Source organism: Paramisgurnus dabryanus, chromosome 13 (genome assembly GCF_030506205.2).
Source record: "Paramisgurnus dabryanus chromosome 13, PD_genome_1.1, whole genome shotgun sequence".
In the NCBI taxonomy this organism is placed as follows: domain Eukaryota; kingdom Metazoa; phylum Chordata; class Actinopteri; order Cypriniformes; family Cobitidae; genus Paramisgurnus; species Paramisgurnus dabryanus.
Window position 1 is genome coordinate 22,044,913 of NC_133349.1, and position 27,318 is coordinate 22,072,230.

At 37.6% G+C, this 27,318-nt stretch overlaps 1 protein-coding gene across 2 annotated transcripts in view; it reads right to left on the reverse strand.

Moving 5' to 3' along the window:
• sntb1 (syntrophin, basic 1) overlaps window positions 1–16,430 on the reverse strand; it is a 31,268-nt gene extending 14,838 nt beyond the window's left edge. Inside the window, exons 1-2 of one of the 2 annotated variants that reach the window (XM_065261269.2) lie at window positions 15,800–16,430; window positions 5,683–5,899 (exon numbers count right to left, since the gene is read on the reverse strand). In XM_065261269.2, coding sequence (XP_065117341.1) covers window positions 5,683–5,899; window positions 15,800–16,310 — 728 coding nt within the window. In that variant the 5' untranslated portion in view covers window positions 16,311–16,430. The remainder of the gene's footprint in view (window positions 1–5,682; window positions 5,900–15,799) is intronic. The other variant, XM_065261268.2, reaches the window with a different exon arrangement.
• Between the last annotated feature and the right edge of the window lie 10,888 nt (window positions 16,431–27,318).

A 27,318-nucleotide genomic window follows, 5' to 3' on the forward strand; every position in this document is an offset into this window, starting at 1 on the left:
TTTCCCAAACTATGTGTGTTGATTTGTTATATACACAAATGATTTACATAAAGTTTTTCCGGACCTATGAAAATTATGGGAATTCAGATTTGGACCTTTGAATGTAAACTTTGAGAACCCCTGATATAGGCTTAACAAACGTGCGTGTTCACAGGTGCCCGTTTCTTTTTCTGCTGTGTTTTGAAAAGAAAGGAAAGCGGCGTGGTTTTAGACCCGAAATGTGAAACAAATGAGCACATGTGCTTGGCCACTTCGGTGGGTGCTCAAGCCCAGCCCTGGATCACCCACGGGATGTGTGCCAATGTGCCAATACCATCCATAAAACAACACTTGATTCAATTGAGAAATCTTTTTGGGGTTATAATGTTTCCAGACACACTGAAAACGCATTTTGATGGTGTACTGATTGACCAAGAGAGAATATCTTGCCTAATTGTTTCGCCCCCAAGCAACGGGTCATCACTGATATCAGCTGCCTGCCCTTGCAAATAGCACACTTACTCGGAGTCTGCTCACCATTTGCATTCACACAAACTTGTCTTGCTGTGCAAGATTGTAATTTAAATTTTTCTTTTTTGGGATGTGAACACCACAGCGGGTCCCACTTCACCTCACCACCCCAGTTGTGCGGTTTTTATGTTAACCGTCACAGCCCTAGCCAAGAGTTGATAAATGTTCAACTTTGGGTAAAACGCTCGTAAATGTCACTTCTCACATGGCTGTCCAATCACAGTGGAGGAGGGGCAGGACAAATATCACAACAACAAACTGGCACATCGTTCATCGACTGATAAACAAAGCAGAAGTATCACACAGCAACCAAAGCGCTCAGCTAAAAAATGCTTGCAAGCGCCTACAGTCGGCATCCTCCTACCGTTTCCAGCCGCGTTTAAAGGCTTTGGTGTTCATGCCCCCTTACAGGGTTTTGCATTCGAACTCCATATCATTATGCTGTTTTGTATGTTTAACAGGGGGATTAAGTAACAAATGCAAAGCATAATAATTGTTTCTTATAATAAAGAATACTAAATCTAGTAAATTATACACATAGTGTGATGACATTCAAAACCCTTAATCTTTCTTAGCGATCATCCACATAAATGCTGGCAAAAACAAGTCTAAGTCCATTAAAAAAAGGTGCTCTCGAGTCAACATTAAACACCAGAATATCAGATGTGCTGGGTTACACACCAGCCATACATCACTTCAGCTACATGAAGTTTACAGTGATAAATGCTGCACTCATACATCATCTCCAGCAGTAATCTTAACCTTACAATCCACAAAATCATTTTCAGGTGCTCTCGGTTGGTAAAAATAGACTTTCATGAAGACAGAAAGTTGGGGCTGAGGTGGGTGGAGACAGAGCCCAGATGAAGCTGCTTTGTTTGCAGTAGATTTGAGAAAAATGCCTTCTGGATGAGACCCAAAGAGTTTTCCCTTTAAGGCCAAAACCGAGAGAATTACGCGACTAATGGAGATGCCTGTGCCTGATTTAGGAAGTTTAGTAAGCAAGTGAATTTCAGTGCCTTTTGTGGTCAGATTCTCTCTAATCACAAAACTACAACCAACAAGAGAAGGATCAACATATATAGACACATCTTGTAGCTCAAACCATCACATCCACTCATCTCTAACACAAACATTTCCCTTACATTTCCACTCTGGTCCATCAGAACTCCTTACAGTCTAATGGAGCCAAAACAACAAAAAGGGGGCAGGGGGTATACATTTATTTCTGATGGATTTTATGTAAGAATATGGCAGGAACCCTCTGACAGTATGGCATCTGAGGTAAGTCGTGAATGTCTGCAGTGTTGATAGACCTCTGCAAGACAGCCACGGTGATGGATGGACTATTAGATATGAGAGACAATAGGTGTAAATTGAAAACAGAGAGGCTGACAACCTGGCAGCCAGCCTGCAGAGATCTCCTGACAGACAGTCAGTTTTTTATCCGACTGTCTACCTATCAGTCTCTCTCTCTCAGACTACAGCAGCCTACCTGTGCCGGACCAATAATGCAGTCTGGGCTGAGATGTTTTAGATCAGGGGTTTTCAAACTTTTTGTGTGTGTGGACCACTATTTGTATTAAAGAATTTTCGCGGACCACCTCATAATACTCATAATAAAATATGTCTACACAAAGTCCTGAATTTATCTGCACTTCTAAATAGGCTTACTAGCACTAAAACTATAAATAGTCATCACATCAGTACAACATATTCTTAAAACATATTCTTGAAAAAATATATTTTTCTTAATAAAATATATTCTTTTATATTTTATTTTGCCTTTACACGGACCACCTGCAGTACCCTCACGGACCACTAGTGGTCCGCGGACCACAGTTTGGGAATGGCCGTTTTAGATAGTCTCAATCTGCATAGACAATTGGATTAACTAGAGAAAGAGAAATAAGATGCAGAAAGCATTCGATAGAAGTGTCCACAAAATGCATAAATACAAAATGTGCACCATGGCAGATATCTTACAGTTTTCAAAAGGCATGTGACATATTCATCACATAGCTCAACGCTGGTACATCACCTTTTGATACACTTCCTGTGTAATGTTATGGTTAATCTGACAAACCACAGAATTGTCACAATATACTGCGAAAATAACATCAAGCAAAAATGCACATAAAAAAATGCTCGAACAACACAACTAAGATGACTCGTTTAATATAAATGTGGACCTGCTTTCTACTTTTTATGTATACACTCACCTAAAGGATTATTAGGAACACCATACTAATACTGTGTTTGGCCCCCTTTCGCCATCAGAACTGCCTTAATTCTACGTGGTATTGATTCAACAAAGTGCTGAAAGCATTCTTTAGAAATGTTTAGGGATGCACCGCATCCAGATTTTTTGGGAATCCGAATACCGAATCCTACTCGCATCTTTATTCCATTACAAAATTTCTAAATCAAATTTTGCCAATACAAAGCCAATAGGTCCTCTAACCACAATGTTTAATCTGCTATTCTTGTTGTTGTTTTGATGCTGTTGGTTTTTTAACAAACAAAAAAACTGGATTTCCATGTAAACCAACTGTTCCTGCTCATCCCCACACCAGATATACTCACCATTTAAAAGTGGTTCAGTGGGTCACAAAACTCACAGTTTGGATCATCCAGTTAGAGATTGGATTATTTTTTCGATCAGAAAAACAGGGGCTACGTCGCTTTAAGAGCGAATCTGCACAGAGTCACTCTCTTCACTGCCCGTACAATCTATATCACTTTAAAGCTTGCTGCGAGAGATTTTATTTTCTTACATGATCATAGTAATGACTGACAGGATGAAGTTGGAGGATTTGCACAACAAATCCATGACAAATCAGTACGGATTGCTTCCTGTACTGCGGCTTCGCCCGATCGCGAAAGTGAAAGTAAAACTCGAGCGCGCGCTCAAACGCAATTTAAATACCCAATGCCTGAATTTCATACACCACAATTACCCATCCTAATCTGTGAGAGAATACATAAGCATTTAAATATATTTTTCCTCCCTATAAGTCAAGATAGCCGGGCGGGGATGCATTTTGATAGCCCGACTGCAAAGCACAATGAAAGCGATGCGGTAGTTTTTCCAGGTGCGTCCATGAAATGTGAAACGCCCCTAAAGCTCACCGGAAAAAAACGCTTATCTCCACGTCAGCACCTGATGTGTGTAATCAACGGCCGCGTGACGTCGACCAGCGTAACGTAACGCAAGCTTAGGGTTCGGTTCGGTGGAAAAAAAATCTAAGATTTGGCTGAACCCGAACCCCGTCAAAAAGCCCAGTATTCGGCCGAATCCGAATCCTGGATTCGGTGCATCCCTAGAAATGTTGGCCCATATTGATAGGATAGCATCTTGCAGTTGATGGAGATTTGTGGGATGCACATCCAGAGCATGAAGCTCACATTCCACCACATCCCAAAGATGCTCTATTGGGTTGAGATCTGGTGACTGTGGGGGCCATTTTAGTACAGTGAACTCATTGTCATGCTCAAGAAACCATTTTGAAATTATTCGAGCTTTGTGACATGGTGCATTATCCTGCTGGAAGTAGCCATCAGAGGATGGGTACATGGTGGTCATAAAGGGATGGACATGCTCAGAAACAATGCTCAGGTAGGCCGTGGCATTTAAACGATGCCCAATTGGCACTAAGGGGCCTACAGTGTGCCAAGAAAACATCCCCCACACCATTACACCACCACGGCATGATGGATCCATGTTCTCATTCTGTTTACGCCAAAGTCTGACTCTACTATCTGACATCTCAACAGAAATCGAGACTCATCAAACCAGGCAAAATTTTTCCAGTCTTCAACTGTCCAATTTTGGTGAGCTTGTGCAAATTGTAGCCTCTTTTCCCATTTGAAGTGGAGATGAGTGGTACCCGTTTGGGTCTTCTTCTGTTATAGCCCATCTGCCTCAAGGTTGTGCGTGTTGTGGCTTCACAAATGCTTTGCTGCATACCTCGGTTGTAAGGAGTGGTTATTTCAGTCAAAGTTGCTCTTGTATCAGCTTGAATCAGTTGGCCCATTCTCCTCTGACCTCTAGCATCAACAAGGCATTTTCACCCACAGGACTGCTGTATAGTGGATGTTTTTCCCTTTTCACAGCATTCTTTGTAAACCCTATAAATGGTTGTGCGTGAAAATCCCAGTAACTGAGCAGATTGTGAAATACTCAGACTGGCCCGTCTGGCACCAACAACCATGCCATGCTCAAAATTGTTTAAATCACCTTTCTTTCCCATTCTGACATTCAGTTTGGAGTTCAGGAGATTGTCTTGACCAGGACCACACCCCTAATGCATTGAAGCAACTGCCATGTTATTGGTTGATTAGATAATTGCATTAATGAGAAATTGAACAGGTGTTCCTAATAATCCTTTACGTGAGTGTATACTGTATCAGGACTCATTTTGCTGAATGATACAGTACATGTTGTCATTAATATATGAATATTAATGATTCAACTTCTACATTGGATCTCAATATCTTGTTCTGACTGATATGGGGCACCCAGGGAGCATGGGTTTTGGTAAGGGCCCACCTCAAGCGTTCTGGAAGAATAGTTTGAAACATACTTTGAAGCCATTGTTGACATGGACTTTGATGTCGTCCTCCATCACTTCTAAGTGAAAGCAAGAAGGTTCATCCATTGAAAACCGAGGACGCCACCACTCTTTAGACATCAAACGTGTGTAAAGACAGAGTCAGAGACCAGCATAAAGCATCTGTTGTGCCGAGTGCATTAACAGGGCTGTCACATTCACCAAATGAATAATGAGACCCCTTACTGTTAACAAAGAGATTGTCTAAAACAGTTCCTGCACCCATCTATAACAAGCACTACAGAAGGGCAAAAACATAACCAGCTCCCTAAAGCAGTGGTCTCCCACATAGTGCCCGCGGGCACCCGGTTGCCCGCACGGAGTCTGCGAGTTGCCCGCAAAAGCATATTTATTTATTACATATTTGTATATTAGCTTGGCTTCTTTTATGTACGTTAATACTTTAAACAATATTAAAACATATCAACAAGTCAGTAAAATAAAATTAATAAGTAAATTAGCCCCCAGGTTGTTTTATCCATTTTGGTAGCCCTTGCTCACAAAAAAATGCCCTAAAGTTTATAAAAGAAAAATATTTGAATGAATGCATGAGCTGTACCTGTTTTCTGGGTCTGGGACAGTCATGCTGCGGGTGATGTAGCACATTTTGAGCGGGATGTATCTGCGGTCGCCCTGTAATGATAGCGAGAGAGGGCTGGGGATATCAGAATGAGGGCTGCCGAGACGTGGAGACTCGGGTGGAGGGGTCTCCCAGCCAATCTCAGATACCGGTGACCCTTTTTTCACATATGGGGTGGCTTCCCGCATGTACTTCACTAGAACAAAAAAGAGGGGAAGAACATTTTGTGAATATCTGAACTAAAATGCAGCATAAAGTTTAAACAACTTGGTTTTGCAAGCCAATTCAACCTACTATTTTAAGTTTTGACTTGTGATAAGTTGACATAATTTGTTAAGTTATAGTATTTGGCCACTCTCTTCATATAAATGGGTTTGGCTATTCCAGTAATTCCTGAGAATACAAATCTTATAATTACAGCAGTTTGTAAAAGGCTTTTTCTGTTGACCTTTGCAGCAGGTCAGTCAAGTTCCTCCATATCATATGACTCCCTTTGTGCATTATTATGCTTGAATAGAAATTAAAATCCTTTGAAATGTCTTTGTATTGCATGACATTTTGGTTTGTCCATATACTTTACATAGCCTATATACTCACTATGAGTTATTCAGACGAAACATTTCTTAAAGTACATTTTCCATCAAACATGTTTACTGGGCCTTAGCCAGTCAAAAGCGAAAGCAGGAAACCCCTACGCAAAACCACATCACGCTGACAGCTGTCCTGACTGAGGAAATCTATTCACCTCACATTTGCATACTATCTTATTGCAATGTCAGATGATTTCTGCTATGTTTATGGCAGGGCAATGAACCAGCGAGTGAAGGGAGTTACACATGAACCTGCTGATAAGGTGCAATAAAGAGACTGTATAATTGCAAAGTATCTCAGTCAAACTTTAGTTTAATTATTCCAGTTCAGTACAGTACTGTATGACAGCCTAATATTTCACAATACTAAAGGTATTTCACAATTACCTGAGAAGAAGTTAAAGATCAAAATGTGCTGTTTGGCTATTTGGCATGACATCAGCAAGGTTAAAACATACTGTGGGGAGACATACCACCTGCATATTATTTCATTAAAACTCCACATGAACATTTTTAAGATTGATTTTGAGGGTGATCTATCCCATCAGGAAAAAGATGAGTGTCAAAAAGTGAGTAATCACAAGTGCTAGTACTCATAAACAGTTTCATCATAAATCAAGTTTACACACAAGTCAGGGTATAGCCCATACGGCTCTGAAGAGCATAACATCTGGATGTTGACTTTCTTACTGTGTTATTATGAATTTAAGGGGGGTTTCACATATAGTTCATTTTAAAGAACCAAACCAAGTTCACTTAAAGTGAACCAGAAGAGGAACTAGCCGAATGTGACCTTATGGCGTTACTGTAGTAGACTCAAAAGAGGACCAAGTCCTTTTTCAGAACTGAAATGATCTCAGACCCTTTCTTGTGCACAACACAACTTCATAAGAACTAAGACCTTTCTGTGCAGCAGTTGATTTTGATAGAAGTCCAAGCAACACACGAAGTCCGGAATGAGACCTCATTGTTTTCACATGCCAAAAATAAATCGAACCACAAAAGACCCAAAAGCGAACTGAACTCAAACCACCGCTGGATGTGGTCTGAGGGTGTTTTTACACCTAGTTTGTTTGAGCCCTCCAAACGCTCTGGGAGCAGTTCATGGTGTATATGTGAACAAAGCAAGTTATCTCAGACCCCCCTAAAAGGACCCAAAAGTGAACCGAACTCAGACCACGTCTAGAGGGGGTCTGAGTACGGTTCGCTTTGGGTTCTTTTGTGGTTCGATTTCTTTTTGATATGTGAAATCAATGAGGTCCCCGGGCCACATACATTTATTATTTCTCAGTCTGCCACAAAATTAAAATTGGCCACCACAAATAGATGTTTGCACAACTACATTCACGTTTATCACTACCTCTGTCTCACATGACAGTTTCTTTTCAAACACCCGTGGCGTCAGTCGACGGCGCTCCGCTGAGCATCATTAAAGTTGCGATTGTTCCGCCACAAACTGAAAGTCTGGAAAAAACTGTTATGGTGTCACTGATTCTAAACCTGTGGATGTTTTCATCGCTTAAAGGGAGTTTGGAAACTTATAGCAGAGCACAGATGACAACATGTTTTCTCGAAACAGCGCAAGCTACCCTAGCACAGGTAAAGCTAATCTACATTATAGCGATGACGCTGCAGTGATGATTCTCTCAGACCAATCAGTGACCTACAGTGTTTTCGCGTCACGTTTGGTATCAGCTCGGGTCGCTTGGAACCCCAACCGAGGTGGTACGAAAAAAAGTATCGGGTACTACGTACTGCACCCAATGGAAAAGCTCCCAAAAGTAAGCTGACCCGACCCAAACTAAACTAAACCGTGGGGTACTATGCAATGGAAAAGCGCCAATATACACACTGAACTGCTCCGAGGGCGTTTGGAGGGCTCAAACAAACACAGGTGTGAAAACACCCTTAGTTAACACAGGAAGTAAATCAGACATGTCACACATTTCTAAACAATGAATACACTTTATATGTATTATACATTCCAGCATGAATATATTAATGGCAAAAACTGGTTAATTCATACACAAGTTAATCCAGACACACGGGGAGGGGCAATTTGGCATCTCCAATTCACCTAACCTGTAGAAGAAAAATAGAGTACCCAAATGGCGCTTTTCCATTGCATAGTACCCCACGGTTTAGTTTAGTTTGGGTCGGGTCAGCTTACTTTTGGGAGCTTTTCCATTGGGTGCAGTACGTAGTACCCGATACTTTTTTCGTACCACCTCGGTTGGGGTTCCAAGCGACCCGAGCTGATACCAAACGTGACGCGAAAACACTGTAGGTCAATGATTGGTCTGAGAGAAGCGTCATCGCTATAATGTAAATATTAGCTTTACCTTAGTGCTAGCTTGCTGTCTCAAGGAAACATGTTGTCTTCTGTGCTTTGCTAAGTTCCCAAACTCCCTTTTAGCGATGAAAAACATCCGCAGGTTGAGAATCAGGGACACCATAACAGTTTTTTCCAATCTTGCAGTTTGTGGCGGAACATTCGCGACGCGCACGTTCGCATATATGCTTAAATGCAACTTCAATGAGGCTCAACGGAGCGCCGTGGAATGACGCCACCGGTGTTTGAACAGAAATTGTCATGTGAGACCGAGGTAGTGATAAACGCGATGAGCAAACATCTATTTGTGGTGGCCAATTTGAATTTTGTGGCGGACTGATAAATAAATGAATGTATGGGAATGTACAACGGTGCTCTCACTTGTATGTTGTCACAGCATTATGCAGCGCAAATATAACGACACGCCTATAATCCCTCCCACTACAAAGTGATACCAAACTCAATGGAAAAGCTAACCACACCAAAGTGAGGTGAGCTGACCCGACCCAAACTAAACTAAACCGTGGGGTACTATGCAATGGAAAAGCGCCAAAAGTAAACCCACCCTGACACAGGGAGAACATGCAAACTTCACACAGAAAGACCACCTGACCTTGCTGGAGCTCGAACCAGGGACCTTAGTGTGAGGCAACAGTGCTACTCACTGAGTCACTCTGTCGCACCAATTCTGCATTTTAGCATAGCAACTTTACAGCAAATACATATTAGTACCCTCTAAAAAATTCTGGGTTATTTCAGAAAGGGACAAACCCAATCGTTGGGTTAAAGGGGACATTTCACATGACTAAAGATAAATCATGGGTGTCCCTAGAGTACATATGCAAAGTTTTTGTTCAAAATATATAGATAATTTATTATAGCATGTTAAAGTTGCCACTTTGCAGGTGTGAGCAAAAACATAGTGATAATTATAGTGATAATTTTTACTGTGTGAGTTGATAGATACAGGTTTGTGCTGTTTTTCGTGACTGTATTTTTTAAGAGTCTATTTATTGTGTGTAGTCTATTTATTGTGCGTAGTCTATTTATTGTGCGTAGTCTATTTATTGTGTGTAGTCTATTTACTGTGTGCGGTCTATTTATTGTATGCAGTTTATTTATTGTGTGCAGTCTGTTAGCTGTTCTTTTATGTTGACTTTGTATTGTTTTCCTTTAATGTTGACTCTGCTACAAAAATTCTTATGTACCTGCATGGCTGTACTAGTACAAATGGCAAATAAACTTCAACTCAACTTAACAACCTGATCTCACAAAAATCTGTGTTATAGTCACGGAAAATTTGATCACTTTATCCGTCTCCATGTCACGGAATTCAGCTTTTTCCGTAACGGGAGGACAGATGTCTTTTCCGTATCACTCCCACGGATTTCTCGTGTCATTTTATGTATTGTTTTCTGATAGTATTTTCCTATTTTCAAATCATTGTCGCTTGGGGTTGGATGTTAGATTTGGGGTTTGGGTTAGGATGTCTAAAAATGTAACACAAATTGATTCTAACCCCAACCCCAAGTGACAATGATTTGAAAATAGGAAAAAACTATGAGAAGTAATTAAATTTTCTGTGACTATAACACTGATTTCCATGAGATCATGTTGCAGCAAAAATTTGCCATTTTGGACGTGTCCCTTAAAATGCTTTATGGCAGTGCCGTGGTTAGATAGTGCAGATTAAGGGAGAGTATAATCCCCTTTTGACATCACAAGGGGAGCCATAATTCAATGAACTATCTTTTCAGATGCTTGCAGAAAATAATTTATCAAAAGTAAGTTACTGGGTTGATCCTTTTCACATTTTCTAGGTTGATAGAAGCACTGGGGACCCAATTGTATCACTTAAACATAGAAAAAGTCAGATTTTTATGATATGTCCCCTATAAATTAACCCAAAAAAATAGTTTTTATTTGATCCAACTATGGGTAAAACAACCCAGCATATATTAAATTTCAACCCGACGGGTTGGGTTTGTGCATTTTAGACCCAACTCTCTGTTGAATATAACCCAGCATTTTTGATAATGCACAGGCAGTATAGACATAAGAAAGGCATGTTTATATACATGCTGGGCTATAATTCCTAACTATACTGTAAAAAAATCTTTTTGCATTTTATTTTTTTACGTTTAATCAACTAGGATTAACAAGTCATTTGAACTATCTTGAGTTGTTGTTACTTAATAAATCAAGTTCAATTTGCTTAAAGGGGAAATAAGTAGGATTTACCCCCATCTAGTGGTGGAATTGTATTTTGCATTCAAACGAACAATGCTTTCTAGCTCCTCCCCTTTCCAAATGTGTGTTGCAACTACGGTAGCCGTTATGTAATCGCTGATCTCCTTGTCCGTTGCAGCTGGTTCACGTGTTCAAGTGCTTTTTGTACCTATCTGCTATTATAGTTTATCAATACGGCGGAACGATATGGAAGCCTCCTTGGACTTACCCGTTCAATGTAAGTAAAGAGAAGAAATTCTAAGCTTACAAAGAAAAGTCAGATCACTGGCAGAGGTCATTTGACACCAACGAGGACATAATTATGAATAAAGACATTGATTTTGATTAATAAAACACTTAAAACCCTACTTATTGCCCCTTTAAGTTATGTCAAATTTATTTGATAACGTACAGCAACTCATCACTAGTCAATACACTGTAAAAAGTAAAAATTAAAATCTGTTTGTTGGATTAACTTACTTTATTTAAATTGATACAACATTGTTTTTACAGTTAAAATGACTTGTAAATCCTAGTTGATTCAACTTTAAGACTTAATTTAAGTGCAAAAAGATTTTTTATAGTGTATAATAATTGTCATTAGGGTTGTTATAGTCTATCTCTTTAAGAAACAGAATAAAACACAATGACAAAGGTATAACACAATAACAGACAAAAAAGCAACAAAAAGCTTCTTCTGAATGAGAGAATGCAGAAATGAATTGGAATGCAGTGTCAAACTCTCACATTTGGTTTAGTGTAATTGTGTACTTCAGGGTCAAGGATTCAGCAAGCTCCTGCATAAAACATTACTACTCAGAACTTTTGAGTTCACCACACAGCGGGTGAAACTCAATTGGCTTAGAGCCCCCGTAGTCCTTTATCCTCAAGGACAAACTATAAGAGCAGCTACAAACACACGCTTAAAAAAACACTTCCTACTGACTACTTCTACAAAGACAATGTGTTCAAACAGGTAGTTACAGTTTATCTTATCTAAACCGATATAAATGTTAATTTGGTGACCTTCAACACGTTACACAAATGTTTTGTATCTCCTCTGTGATTTGTTGTATAAAGAACTTCCTGAATCAGTTTCTCTGCAAAGAATTTCATCCCAAGCATTTAAAATTATGGTTAAAATTATCAATAAAAGATGTTGAAGTTTGTTGCCTGCAGCGTCTACTTATTACTTTTTATTGTAATCAAATCTATTAAAGACAAAAAATTATGCATTTCTTGAACGTTTTAATGAATGAATAGCTCTCATTATAATGTGCACTCCAGGGAAACATGGGTTCAAGGGTAAAAGCTGAGTGCCCATGTAGGAAACCAATCAGTTGCATTATACCAGTGGACATCAATGGATATTTTCAAATGCAATGCCCATGGAATAAAATTTGCTAAGCTATTCAAGGTTTTTGAATTTTTCAAAACCAAATACAATACCGCTAACTTCATTCGCGATTCATTCGTGAAACCATCCTCACATCCTGCAAATAAGCACTATAAAAAAATGATGTCATATAAACAAGCATTTTTATGTTAGTTTAACTTAATTTAATTTACAACATCAACTTGTTTTTATAAGTTTAGTCAACTTATCACAAGTCAAAACTTTAAATAGTAAATAGTCAAAACCAGGTTGTTTGAACTTTTCTTACAGTAATGTGATATTTGGATATTAAAATATCAGTGAATACATAAAGTGTATGCTGCCAGCGTGTTATTTGTGACATCATGATCACATGCTTTTTTCTATTCTTCTCTATAGTAATGTTTAAACTATATTGTGTGCACGTGGAACTACAAGAAACCAGTTTTTCTTGTCTTGTGCCTGACGCTGTGGCAAATCTCTCAGTTGCATGTGTTTACATTCCTTCATTTCAAGTCATCAAAGGGAATTTTAGGAATTCAGTCAGTCTCATTCCATGCACATCCAGTCGGATCAAGGACATGACATGGCTTTGGATGTTTTCATTTTCCCTTAACCATTAACTAACTTTAAAAAAATAAAGTATTGGACTGAACCAAAGAATGGCTGAGCTTGCATGTACTCTAGTAAACATGTGGTGTCCTTGTTCAGTATCTACCCCGCCATGCTTTAAGTTCATCTCTCATTCTGTTTAACTTTATCATTTATTTACTGGATGTGTGACTTTTTGATGCCTTTGGCTAAAGCATCTTTCTAGGGGTATAAGAACATTTGAATTGTGTGTGCGCATAATGAGGCAGTCAGGCTTTGAATAGAGAATTTGTTAAAACTTCCAGAATATTTTATTATTTCTATTTCATGTAGTCTTTACTTTCCTGCTTTAATGAAGAGCAATGATGTGATATTTATGAATCCAGATGCTTAAATACCATACTTTTAAAACATCTCTGGACTAGTACAGTACTATACTTTCTGGACAATAGTAAATGTTGTAAGACACTCAGTGTCTGGACATTCATTCAATCTTTATAAAGCATCAAGTGTTCACCCGAGGGTTTTTTTTGTGTATGTGCTTTTAGCCATTTTAAACCTGACACTGGTCAGATTCATTGTAAGCCTTTTTTTGTGTGAAAATTTTGAGGTTTTTTTTGAAAGAGACAAGAAAAGCCTTTTCTGACTTTGACTGGAAAATTGCTCATGTGAGTCATGTAAAGTATGGTTGTAGTGTACTGCTCTTTCACTGGGATCCTACAAGAATTGGGCTGTTCTTCGGATTCATACAAAGAGACAGGCAGTTATCAGACTGCCAAATTTTTCTGAAATATCACCAGAGAGCTTGACTTCAATGTGACTACTTGTGTGATTTGCCCAGAGACATTGACACAGATGTTTCTCAATCACATCAAGGTCATAAACTATGCCAGCTGTTATAAAATGACAATGTTGATTGATAGTGATTGATCAGTGATGATACATCACCAACATTTCTAGTAAAAACTGTCAAAGTGAATTATTTAAAGATACAAATCCCAAGCACATGGGACTCTCTTGTGCATGCGAATCCCTCTTGCTTGCAAAATAACAAGAGAGTGAATGTGTTGGACATGCATTGGTTCATATTTGGATTGGAAAGGAACTCTCTCTGCCCACTCGAATCACTGAAATTGGTGTTATTATTTTTAAACTATATGCACTAAATTGACCTAGATAGGAAAACCAGCTGGAAACATAAAAATTTCTATTTGAAGATTTGATACGCTGCTAAAATCTTTTATCAATATTTCAAAAGTACAGTGATGACATGACAACATGAGTGCTTTAAAAGGATGAACAATCAACATGTTTATATGTTTTCTTTGCAAGTGCTTTTAAGCAATAACATTTATTATTTATCATTTGTATTTAATTTGATCCTATTGGACATTTTTTAAGCATAACCATGAACCAACAAAAATATGTGTGTTCAGCAGTTTGATTCTGATATTCTCCGTCACGGGTGTCAGGCTTTATTATAGGTCAGTAACTGTAGATGCAGAAATGAAAACAGTAAACACCCACTGTCCTTCTCCATGGCTGAACTATAAGGTCCTGTCTCAATATACTGTTTTAAAGAAAGTAACCTGGTTCCAACTGACCCTTAGGGGGGTGTAAACCAAAATCCCTAAATGTCATAAAACCTGTACAGTACTGTATGACGCTAAAGTCTCCACCAGCAGAAGTAAACAGCTGACAGCATGTTTAGATCAAATGGATTTCCTCGGAATGTAACTTCCCCATACCACTTACAGTTTATCTCAGTCACTTTAGAGCATTTCTCGAATCTTAAAATGTGCAAACTTTTAAGTGCATTTCTCAAAACAGCACAATGCATGAATTTCATGCAAACGCCTGTAACTTGTTCAAGGTAGTTCATCAGTACCTTCAAAAAGACATGTCATTGTTCATGAACAAAACAGTCAAAATTTGTTATTAGCTATGTTGTCAATTAGGCATTATAACAAGATTGCACAATTTTAAGTGTCAGTATTTTCCTCACTTTTTAAATTTCAGCAATATGAAGTTACACATTAGTGTATGTGAGACATTTCCAACTTTACCTTTATTGTGTAAGTAAATTACACACAGTGTGATATTGAAAAATTCATACTTTACAGTACAAATACAAAATAACAAAATAAGAAAGGTTCAATCTCATCTCATATATTTCGCCTGACACCTTCCTGACCAGATGTCCTAGATTCTCGTCTATATTACAACACAACAGATATATTTCCTTGCAATTCAGCAAAGAATGGCTTGAAATGTCTTATCCAGTGACAAACACATTCATTTCTCTTTAGCAATGTATCAATTCAGTTCACGTTTACATGCTTAACAGATTATGACAAAAGGTCAACCATTCTGTATGTCATGACTTACACGATTTACTAGTTCCTAGATGGTTTGAGTTGTAAGACTATTCAACTTGAACAGAATAAAGACATTTGACATGGTAACATTTGGTGTCAAAACACTGTGTAAAGCTCAAAACAAAAGATACCCAGACAACAATTCCCTCCAATGTATTAGAAATGCCTGTCATATTTTGATTTATATAAAGGTTTATTTCTGCATATTTTTCATATTTTTGTGTGCAATTATATAATTACAGTATATGCAAAGCCTATCTTTCTGAATACTGTCTAATAGTGCAAATTTTTTGTCTGTGTATACAGTGCACTTGTAAGACTTCAAATATTTGCATTTGCTCACATTTGTGTCGTCTATATCTTGTATATCCATATATTATTAGCAAATAAAAAGTTAATGTATAGTAGCTATAAACGTACTTTGAATAGTTGCTGTCAAAATCTTTTGACTCTAAAGTGTCTTTCATGCCAATCTCAATGGTGTTGTCATTCATTCAAGAAGACATTTGTTATACAGTAACTGTAAGCAATGTTTATGCATTGTAAACATCTCACACCAACAGGTGCCTTAAACTTCCCAAAACCAACATTTTCTTCTTACCTTCCAGCACAACCTCTCTGCCCGCTTTCTTCAGCACCTGAACCGCCTCGTCGTGCGTTGCGTCGCGCAGATTGATCGCGTTCACGGACAGAATCGCGTCGCCGACGTAAAGCGCTTGAGTCTGATCAGCTGCCAGACCTTTGAAGATTTTACTAATGAGAATGGGCATCTTGTTCTCCTTCCCACCTTTGATGCTGATCCCTAACCCCCCGACCTCTTGCTTGATCACTTTGACGCATCTTTTGCGGTTGGCGATCGCTTCGGGCACTTGTGTATCCCCGTGAGGAGTCCTGAGTCCGGTTTTGGGACTGCTCGTGGGGTCCGGGTGATCGTAGGAGCCGTTAGTGCTGATGCCGTTAACGGCGGGTTCACCCGCGGACCCCTCGCAGCTGAGCGTCAGCGACTCGTCGCTTAAACTTGCGAACACCGCGTGCCATCGCTCGCGCACCAGCACCTCCAGACACGCGCTTTTCTGCACTCTGTTAGCACAAAGCGCCGACGCTACCGCCATCTTTGAAGCATTCTTAAAATGCCATGTGATTTCATACACGAGCGCAGGACTTTAGCCCTGAACGGGGAAAAGTTGTGATTCAGGTTGGATACAGTTTAGCTCCTCGTGCATATCCTCTTTGGGTGGAGCAACAGTCTGGTGTCCTGTGTGGCCATGCAGATACATAACTCCACCGCTGTCAGGAAATACGCATATAAAGTCTGTGATTTATATATTGCGTACATTATTGATGTCAGGAAAGTTATACTATAGGAGTTGTTCTTGCACTTGTAGCGTAAATCTTCATGATTGGTGCGCGCTCATGGATCAAATTCCTGCTGCCATTAGACAGTGCGGACATTATAAAACTGACAGTTGTTTCGTAATTTTATTGTTGGTTAAAGATTGTTGTGTTTAAATATACATAATGAGGAAAAATTAATAAGTACCCGAAAACAATGTAAATTGATCAATCAATGTAAACAAAACACTTCGTCAGACTCTGAAATGCCCAAAATATTGAATGTTTTAGTGCCATCTAGTGTGCATTTTAGTATCGAGCATGCAAGCGGTACACACTTACAGATAAATTGGCAACACTTTGGAATGCTTGTTTTTGTTAACATTAGTGAATGCATTAGCTAGCATGAACTAACAATGAACAATAGGCTAATACAGCATGTAATAATCTTAGTTCATGTTAATTTCAGCTTTTACTAATACTTTTTTTATTAAAGAGGACTTTAAAATCTGACTTTTTTCATTTTTTCCATAATTGGGTCACCAGTGCTTTTATCAACCTAGAAAATGTGAATAAAATCAACACAGTAACTTAGTACAAGCATGTGAAAAAATAATCATTAAAATTTGGCTCCCCTTGTGATGTCAGAAGGTGATAATACCACCCCTTAATCTGCACTGTCCACCATGCCACTGTTATCTGTGCAGAGATCAGCTCATTTGCATGTAAAAGGACACACCCCAAAACAGCACATTTTGGTCACACCTACAAAGTGGCAATTTTAACATGTTAAAATAAATTATCTATATAGTACTTTGAACTAAAACTTCACATATGTACTCTGGGCAACCAAAGATTTATTTGACATTTTAAAAAAGTAATGTTAAATGTTCCCTTTCAAAGCTGTTAATGTTAACATAAGATAGAACTTATATGAACTAATGTAATGGAATTGACTTAAATTAACAGATAAATGCTGAAAAACTATATTGCTTATTGTTAGTTCATGTTACAACCTTATTGTAAAGTGTTGCCAATAAATATTTATAAAAAAAAACAATACACTCTAAAAACAAACGGTGCTATATAGCACCAAAAGTGGTTCTTTGCTCGTAATCATAGAAGAACCATTTTTAGTGCCATATAGCACCGGTGAAGCACCTGTAGAGCACCTGTGTAGAACCAAATACACTCTAAAAAAACAAACGGTGCTATATAGCACCAAAACAATTGCTTTGGATCGTAACGATAGAAGAACCATTTAGTGCCATAGCACCGGTGAAGAACCAGTGAAGCACCAGTGAAGCACCAGTGAAGCACCAGTGAAGCACCAGTGTAGAACCATATAGGGGCCATATAGCACCACATATGGTTCTACATAGCACTATATGGTTCTACACAGGTGCTTCACTGGTGCTTCACTGGTGCTTCACTGGTTCTTCACCGGTGCTATATGGCACTAAAAATGGTTCTTCTATCGTTACGATCCAAAGCAACTGTTTTGGTGCTATATAGCACCGTTTGTTTTTTAGAGTGTAGGGGCCATATAGCACCACGTATGGTTCTACATAGCACTATATGGTTCTACACAGGTGCTTCACTGGTGCTTCACCGGTGCTATATGGCCACTTTTGGTGCTATATAGTGTACTTTTGGTGCTATACACTCTAAAAAAACAAACGGTGCTATATAGCACCAAAACAATTGCTTTGGATCGTAACGATAGAAGAACCATTTTAGTGCCATATAGCACCGGTGAAGAACCAGTGAAGCACCAGTGAAGCACCAGTGAAGCACCAGTAAAGCACCAGTGTAGAACCATATAGGGGCCATATAGCACCACATATGGTTCTACATAGCACTATATGGTTCTACACAGGTGCTTCACTGGTGCTTCACTGGTTCTTCACCGGTGCTATATGGCACTAAAAATGGTTCTTCTATCGTTACGATCCAAAGCAACTGTTTTGGTGCTATATAGCACCGTTTGTTTTTTAGAGTGTATAGTGTATATATAAGCAATAAGGTACGAGATGCCTGCAACCCCTTCAGCCGTTACTTATTCACGATACAGCACTTGCCTCAAGTACTTTATTGCTTTTATAAAACTGTTACCACACAATATTAAAGTAAAAAAAATTAGTGCAACTTTCATGAAGTTAAATCAATAAAAAGCATTCCTTCCGCTAGAAAAAAATAGTCCCTGTCCATGAACAAAAATGTGTTCCAATGTGTTATATGCATAAAAAGCTCAAATAAAAACAACAAACTAATACGTGTGGTTGCTAAGGGTGTTGCTAAGGGCGCAGTGATAAACAGAACCGTTGGGTAAAGCGGTCATAGCCGTGTTTTATTGTGAATAAAGCACACATATTGACCAATCAGAATCAAGGATTGGAACTAATCGTTTTATTATTACAAATAATCGATTTACAAAGAACAGTTTTGTAAAAAAAAAGTAATGCTTTTGTAATAGGATGACTAGATCATGTGTGTAGAGGGAACAGAATAAAGAGTCATTAAAACGAACCCGCAAAACTTAAGACGTTTTAAATAAGCACATTTATATCTAATGAGGAAAGGTTTTTAACGAGCAAATTAAGCCTCATCTTGACTAATGATCAAAGCAGTAAAATAAATGAGCTGTGTAATAAATTAGCTTCACAAAAACGTAAGCATTTTCAGCATGGCACATTAACAAAAATGTATATTTTGAAAATCGTTAAATGTTGTATTATTTCTTTGACTTACACACACAACACAACACAACACACACACGCACGCACGCACGCACGCACGCACACACACACACACACACAGGTTTCCATGTTTTGTGGGGACATTCCATAGACATAATGCATTTTATTCTGTACAAACTGTATATTCTATTCCCTAACCCAAACCCTAACCCAACCATCCCAGAAAACATTATGATACCTTAGATTTTCAATAAACATCATTCTGTTTGATTTATAAGCTTGTTTCCTCATGGGGACCTCAAATGTCCCCACAAGGTCACAAAAATACTGGTATTCCTATCGTGATAATTACCAGGTACACACACACGCACGCACGCACACACGCACTGTACAGCATTAAACAATGATCAGAAGTGATTTTATTATAAGCCCTTTAAAACATACAGGGGACAAATTATAGAGGAATGTTGAAGTTGCATTAGATTCATGGGTGAAGGGACGCCTTTAAATATGCTCATGCTTATGCTTATTTTACCCTCTGGGTTTGATTAGGACTCAAATTAAAAATTAAGACAAAAATTTGCAAGTTAATCCCAATACAACTGCTGTAATTTTCAAGGGCTGCTGTACCCTGGACTGGAGAATATTTCTCAGTCTAAGTCTCTTTTGTCGATCCCTAACGATTGTGAAACAGCAGGAAGGCACATGAAGCTCATTAGAGTTAAAATAAAAGGCCATGCTGACAATTTAGGACTCTCCTGTGTGCAATGAGAAGCGAATAACTCAAGTGGCGAACATCAAACTCACTTTCATCACATCTATGTGCAGTTTCATCGCAAAATGGTCTGTGGGGTTATAATGCACCCATCAGTGTGAGTTGTTGGGCATTGACTCTACAGAGGCAGGCTGTTCCTGTAGGTTTTGCATTGCATCAAGGGAAAAATCTGAGTAGGATGCACAAGCTGCAGTGCTATACATACAGCAAAATTTATCGCAAGATGAAAGGGTCATTTATTATATGCATGTAATGTATTTGTTATATCCAGATGTGTATTTTGGATCTCTACACTGTAGTCTGGGTGGTGCTGTCATATTTTGTGCTTGAAAACTGTACAAAGATAAATTACCACCGTATGGTTAACTTCATTAGCCTAGAAGCCAAATATTGTGCTTGAATGCGTCTAAAACATCATCTAGCAAAGCTGCATTTTATGGGTCACGCTTATCCAAATTTTGCTATGTGTTTTGAAACAAACCTTATTCCTGGCGAAGCTTATTCACGTTGTTTAAATTGGTACTTTGGTTGCTTTTAGCAAATGTTAAATTGTTGCAGATTAATGCTTTGTTGCTTTTTATTGTCAGATTAGGGCCATTGTCAGAGAACACAAACTAACAACACTTGGTGTTCGAGTCACAGGATCAGTGAATATAAGTAAAGGTTTTAATGTTATACATTTAGCTGTATCGTGCCAAATGCTGGTAAAACGATTTTGTTATTTATGTTTTGGAGATAGGTGTTTGTTATATAACTTAATAGATAATAGAGTGCTAAATTCTAAAACAAATGGCAAATGTATAAACAGTATTTAAGGTGCAGTATGTGGTTAGGTCTAATTGGGTCTTAAATGTGCCAAAAGTGTGCTCATTAAAATAACAAGAGGCCTATATATTTTAACCAAAGCCAGTTAGGATTAAATTTCATTGCTTTTTCGTCACTCCACCTCACATGTTTTTTACAACAAATGTTGTGTAAAATCTTAAGTGAAAAGTTGAACTTACATCACCAAGGATTCAATGAGAAATGCCGCTTTCTGTTCTCTTAATAGTTTTAAAAAAAATGGAAATGTTGAAGATGAGATACATAATATAATGCCATCTATAAGTTACTCTCAGGGGACTTATTTTTATGAATAAAACATCAACCTCATTAAAAGTAAATTTAATATAACCGAATAAGTTCACATACAGGGCAGTAGATGAAAGATGGAAGACATGAGCTCATTATTTTACTCAGTATTGATTATTTGGAACCCTACTGACATTAAACTTTTAACACCATTTAAACTGAATGCTTTACATCTGTCTGTCTGTCTGTCCACCGCCTGTCGATCTGTCAAGGTTTTTAATTATTTGTTTCATTGTACCATTATCAGTTAAAAGGCAATATGAGGCTTACTTTGTTATTCATTATTATGGGATTAAGGACTCTTTTGTAATCAGAGATGCAAGAAAGAAAATACATTTTGAAAAAAGTTACTGATTCATTAATACACTGCAAAAAAATTACTTTCTTACTTAAAAATTCACTTACCCCATTGACAGATTTTTTGGCTTGTTTTAAGCACAAATTCACTTGAATTTGATATTTTGTCTAAAAACTAGACTTATTTTCTTAGGTCATTTTGCTCATCATAAAAATACATCTTAATTTAGGAATTTTTAGATATTTGTACTAAAAACAAGACAAAAATAGTAATATAAAAAATAATTTTTTTGCATAACATAAAAGCAAATTCTGAATGTTTTGGACAAATTGCAAATGCGTTTTTACAATCAAGAAGTTGATTATCTCACAAATCAATCAAAACCTTATTTATAAAGCACTTTACATACAATCAAAGTTGACCAAAGTGCTGTATTCAGAAGAATACAAGACATACAAACACATCTCACACAAGTTCAAAACAGAAAATCACATAAAACAGCTAATTATAAATAAATAAAAGAACAACCGTGCAATAAAAATACAAATGTAAATGTCTTGTGTCAAAAGCCAAAGATAATTGGTGGGTTTTGAAGGAAAACACCAACGTTTTACACTATTTTGCTATGTTCCTACCTCAACTTAGACTAATTAATAAATACATACCTCTATTTTTTCATTGCATACACTTAATCTTTGTACAGCATGTCGTGAATGTGTTAGCAGTTACCCTAGCCCCATTCATTCCTTGGGATCCAAACAGGGATGAATTTAGAAGACATCAAACACTTATGTCATACAATATAGTTCTCATTTTTTATCTGCTTAAAAAATCCTCAAATTTTATTTTGTGCCATCATACTTACTTGTGTAACTACTCACAGTCTTTAAATAGGAAAAAATTAAAGTGTTTTGGTGGCTTTTAAATTTATCCCTGTTTGGATCCTAAGGAATGAATGGGGCTAGGCTAAATGCTAACACATTCATGATGCGCTGTACAAAGATGAAGTGCATGCATTGAAAAAAGATAGGGATGTATTAATTTGTCTAAGTTGAGGTAAGAACATAGTAAAATATTGAAAAACGGTGTTGTTTTCCTTTAAGACAGACAGTGAGGAGGCCTGTCTTATGGTCAGAGTAAGAATCTGTCATACAGAATTAAAGTTTATTAAACCTTAGATCAGAACATTACTTTAGTCTCTCTCTCCATCTCTTTGTTTTGTTCTCTGTGTTTTGATTCTGAAGGACAACAAAGCTATCTTGCAATGTTTTTGGGCAATGTGGTCCTTCTATCCAGCAGGTCTAGATTAACTCAAAACCAGTCAGTGGCATCATATGTACAGTATACATCAGATTTTGACTCTCTGGGGTCTTCCATTGTAAGACCAGGGCGGATTGGCTAGTTTGATTGTGAAATAAATGGCCTGAAAGCTTATTTGGATCTGAACATTGGAAGTTCTTCTGTGAAACATGTTAGTGCTTTCTGATGTTATCATGTGCCAGACGTTATTGCAAAGTCCATATGGAACTATTCAATGGCTCATATTCCCAGTGTGGACAGCAGTAATACACACCAAATTGTTTTGGTACGTCTCCAGGTAGGACAATGCCCAAACCTTATGTAGATGCTTTAAAGCAGGTACATGTGTTTCACATATATGGATGCTATATAGATCACACTTGTTCATTTGTGTATATATCAGGGTCTGGTGTGTGACAGGTGTTTAGACCTGAGATAAGTACTAAATCCTCAAAGTTCACTGCTTTTGGCAAGAATAATAAAAACACAGATTTTTACAGTAATGGTGTTTTATGTGTCATTATTGGAAGAGAGTTTTACTGACAGCAAATCCAGCCGTACAAAATCACATCTGGCTACTTCACTGTTCATAGCCAAAATCAGGGATGGATTGATTGAACGATTCTGAAAAAAATTATAGACTTCGCTTTTCTTTTCTTTTGATAGCTGTATGCTTGACAAACAAAGGCCCAAAAGTTTTCTCTTATTGTCACCAAGAGATGAAATATCTTACATTATGAATAAACTGCATTTTGTCAAACTTTTTTTGCAGTTTGTCAAAAGGTTTTTATGTGGTCACAGAGCATTTCCAGAATTGTGTATGTATTTGTGTAAACAGTGTCATTTCACTCGGCTAATGGATATTGGCAGTCTCCGTTCTGGCATCAATCAGACAGGCAGTTCCAGAACTGAGATGACAAATCTTTTAGTCTAAATGAGCCCTTGTTCTTCCTTCCTCTGTTTGAAGTTATTAACTTCAGTAAATAAAACCGTCAAAATAGCATTATTTGTTTGTGAATGCGTGACAACATAACAAAACAAGAAGACTGTATTTTTCTATTTACACCACACACTTTACAAATGTTCCTCTCTTCACAACACAGCTGTGCATGTCTGGGTTGACTTAATAATTATTATGATTGTTTAGGCATTAGTTATGACAATTTAGCTTTAGATACGCACAGCTGCAAAAAAATGAAAAATGTGCGTAACACAAAAAGTGTCACAAAATCGGTATAATTACTAAAAGGCTTTATGCCAAAAGACCAGTTACATAAACTTGTGTGTGTGTGTGTGTGTGTATCTGGTAATTCTCATGTTATGGGACCAATTGTCTCCACAAAGATATATATACCAGTATTTTTTTGACCTTGTGGGGACATTTGGAGGTCCCCATGAGGAAACGAGCTTATAATTAAAAATCTGAAGTTGCAGAAAGTTTTCTGTGATTGTTGGGGTTTGGGGAAGGTAATAAAATCTAGAGTTTGTACAGTAAAAAAACGATTACATCTATCAGTGGTGGCCGGTGACTCCTTTTTTTGAGGGCGCTCGATGCGAAGTTCGTCACACTATGTATATAGCCCGTCATGTGTGTGGTTCTTTTTTCAAAATATTTGTTCTGCACGTCGTGAGATCCTGTGTGCATCACGTGTCTTGTCAAAATAAGTGCCTGCTGCAGTAATCTCATGCGTAAAAAGAGTTTACTGTTAAGGGAGTGTCTTGCGTGTATTTTGTGAACGTGTGCGTCTCTTTTATCATGAACGGTTTTGACGCGTGTGCAGCAGGCACTTATTTTGACAAAACACGTGATGGATATGGTTCACATGACGCAACAAACACAAATTTTAAAAATGCAAGCAACACACATGACACTCCGAACACTTATTTTGAATTTGCGTCCCTCGGATGAGCAGTCACGAGCCGCTGTCTGAATTCTATCCTACAAACTTAAAGTCCAATATTATCTGTAGTTCAACTAGTAGAATCGCATTGATGACTACTAGTTGTCATATGCACACTGTAAAAAATCTTTGCTGCCTTAATGTTTTTGTTGAATCAACTCAAATTTCTAGTTTCTACAACTTATAAAGTGAACTTTTTTCAACTTATATTTTATAAGTTATAACAACTCATCTATAACATCTCATCTCTAGTTAAGAAAAAATTAATAGTAAGTAAAAATGACTTGTAAATCTGAGTTGATTTAACTAAAAAAATAAGAAATGAAAGCAACAAAGAATTTACAGAACATGTTTTGTCAAATGACAGGCGAGAACCAATTAGATTATCAAAACAGCACCGTATTTGAATTTTCGGCGCAGATCTGTACACTGTAAAAAATGCAGCATGCACAACTTGGTTTTGCAAGTCAATTCAACCTACTATTTTAAGTTTTGAGCCGTAATAACTTGGTCAAAATATTAATAGTTTTTTTTCACAAATGTAAATTCTTATACCCAACATGACAAAAAAGTACGTTTTGACCTGGATAACTTGACATATAAAAACAAGTTGAAATTGTTCAACTAAATAAGTTAAAGTAACATAAAAATATATGTTGATTTGACAAAAATGCTGCATATTTTTTTTCCAGTTTATGTTTCATGTACACTAAAACAAACAAATAAAAAAACACTTCAATTAGAGGTAATACTTTAAGTGAAAAAATTAAGTTGAAATATTTTAGGTGTTAGTTGTCACAGTTCTCTAAACTAAAAGATGACAAAAGCAGGATTATAAAAACTTACAAGACTTTAATCACCATAGACAGGATCTCACCATAGACAGGATCTCGCCATAGACACGATCTCGCCATAGACACGATCTCGCCATAGACACGATCTCGCCATAGACACGATCTCGCCATAGACACGATCTCGCCATAGACACGATCTCGCCATAGACACGATCTCGCCATAGACACGATCTCGCCATAGACACGATCTCGCCATAGACACGATCTCGCCATAGACACGATCTCGCCATAGACACGATCTCGCCATAGACACGATCTCGCCATAGACACGATCTCGCCATAGACACGATCTCGCCATAGACACGATCTCACGATGACAATAATACATTTAGACGAGATCGGACAATGGACAGGAACATGAGGGCAAACTATAAAGGGTAAGTGATAATGATGAACAGCTGAAACTAATGATGATAATTAACAAACACAGGTGAGACTAATTAAAGGTAACAAACACAAGAAGCAATGATGAACATGAATGAAAACAAACTAAACAGAACCAAAACCCTGACGTTAGTACCAAATTAAGTAATTGTATAAAGTTTTTCCACCTTCAAATGAGAAGTTGAGAAAAATTAAGTTTATAAAAAGTTTTTTTAAAGGAACAGTATGTAGGATTGTGGCCAAAACTGGTATTGCAATCACAAAACGTGTGGCTAAAACTGGTACTGCAATCACACAGCTGGTGGCCAATATACCAAACGACAACATAAACATCAGTTGAGGGCTGCAACTCCACTTTTTAAATGACAATATCCTGGCCGGACCGCTGTTGTGAGTGATATAAGTATTTGAAATGAAAATTATTTCTTAATGTCTAGTGACATTTCAGGGCTATTTAATGATTAATTGATAAAAATTTTGCAGTGTTTATGCAATGGATTTATGGCTATATAAGCTCAAAATATTAATAGTTTTTTCACAAATGTATTGTTTTGCTTCTGAAGACAACCCACTGGAGTCATGTTGGATATATATATATATATATATATATATATATATATATATATATATATATATATATATATATATATATATATATATATACATTAAACCATTATGACTAAACCATTTTGACTGAAAAGAATCATAAGAATTCCTTTATCTGATGATTGATGGTCTTCAAAAACAGCCACTATTCAACGGCATTACAAAACTTGGAACAGCCAGGACATTACTAATATAGCTCAGATTGTCTTTCATTCAAAGAAGAAAGTAATGTCAAGATGAAAGTCATGATGGCTTAAGAGTGAGTAAAATATGGGCTTGTTTTTGATCTGGGGTAAACTATTAATTTAACATTTCTGTACCATAACGTGTGACAACTAGCCCCGGCTTCCCCTATACAGTAAGTTATTGATGGCTATAATGAGCTCAGACAATTGAAAGGTGATGTCAATTCTAACATCTCTCCACTAGATGGAACAGCTCACACATTTTTAAGCCTTTATAAAAACGACCTGGTATACTTTTTCATTTCTCCTAAACATGCAGAAAATCCCATTTAATACAGTCAGAGCAAAAATAAGACAATTAATATTAATAGTTGGGTTGAGCTTTCATGCGTGTGTGTGTGTGTGTGTGTGTGTGTGTGTGTGTGTGTGTGTGTGTGTGTGTTCCCTAGAGGTCCAAAAAGAGAGCGAAGCCTGGAAGCCAACCCTGCCAAATGATATTGGCATGGCGGCCTCAGACTTTACAACACCGTGAGAGCATTTTCTACGAAACACTTTTCATTAAGTTGGACTTTCCCTCTTGAATTGACCGTCAGTAGGTCAATGAGTTTAATGGTTCCTTAAATTTCCATTGCTTCTGTATTCACTGTCCAAATTCC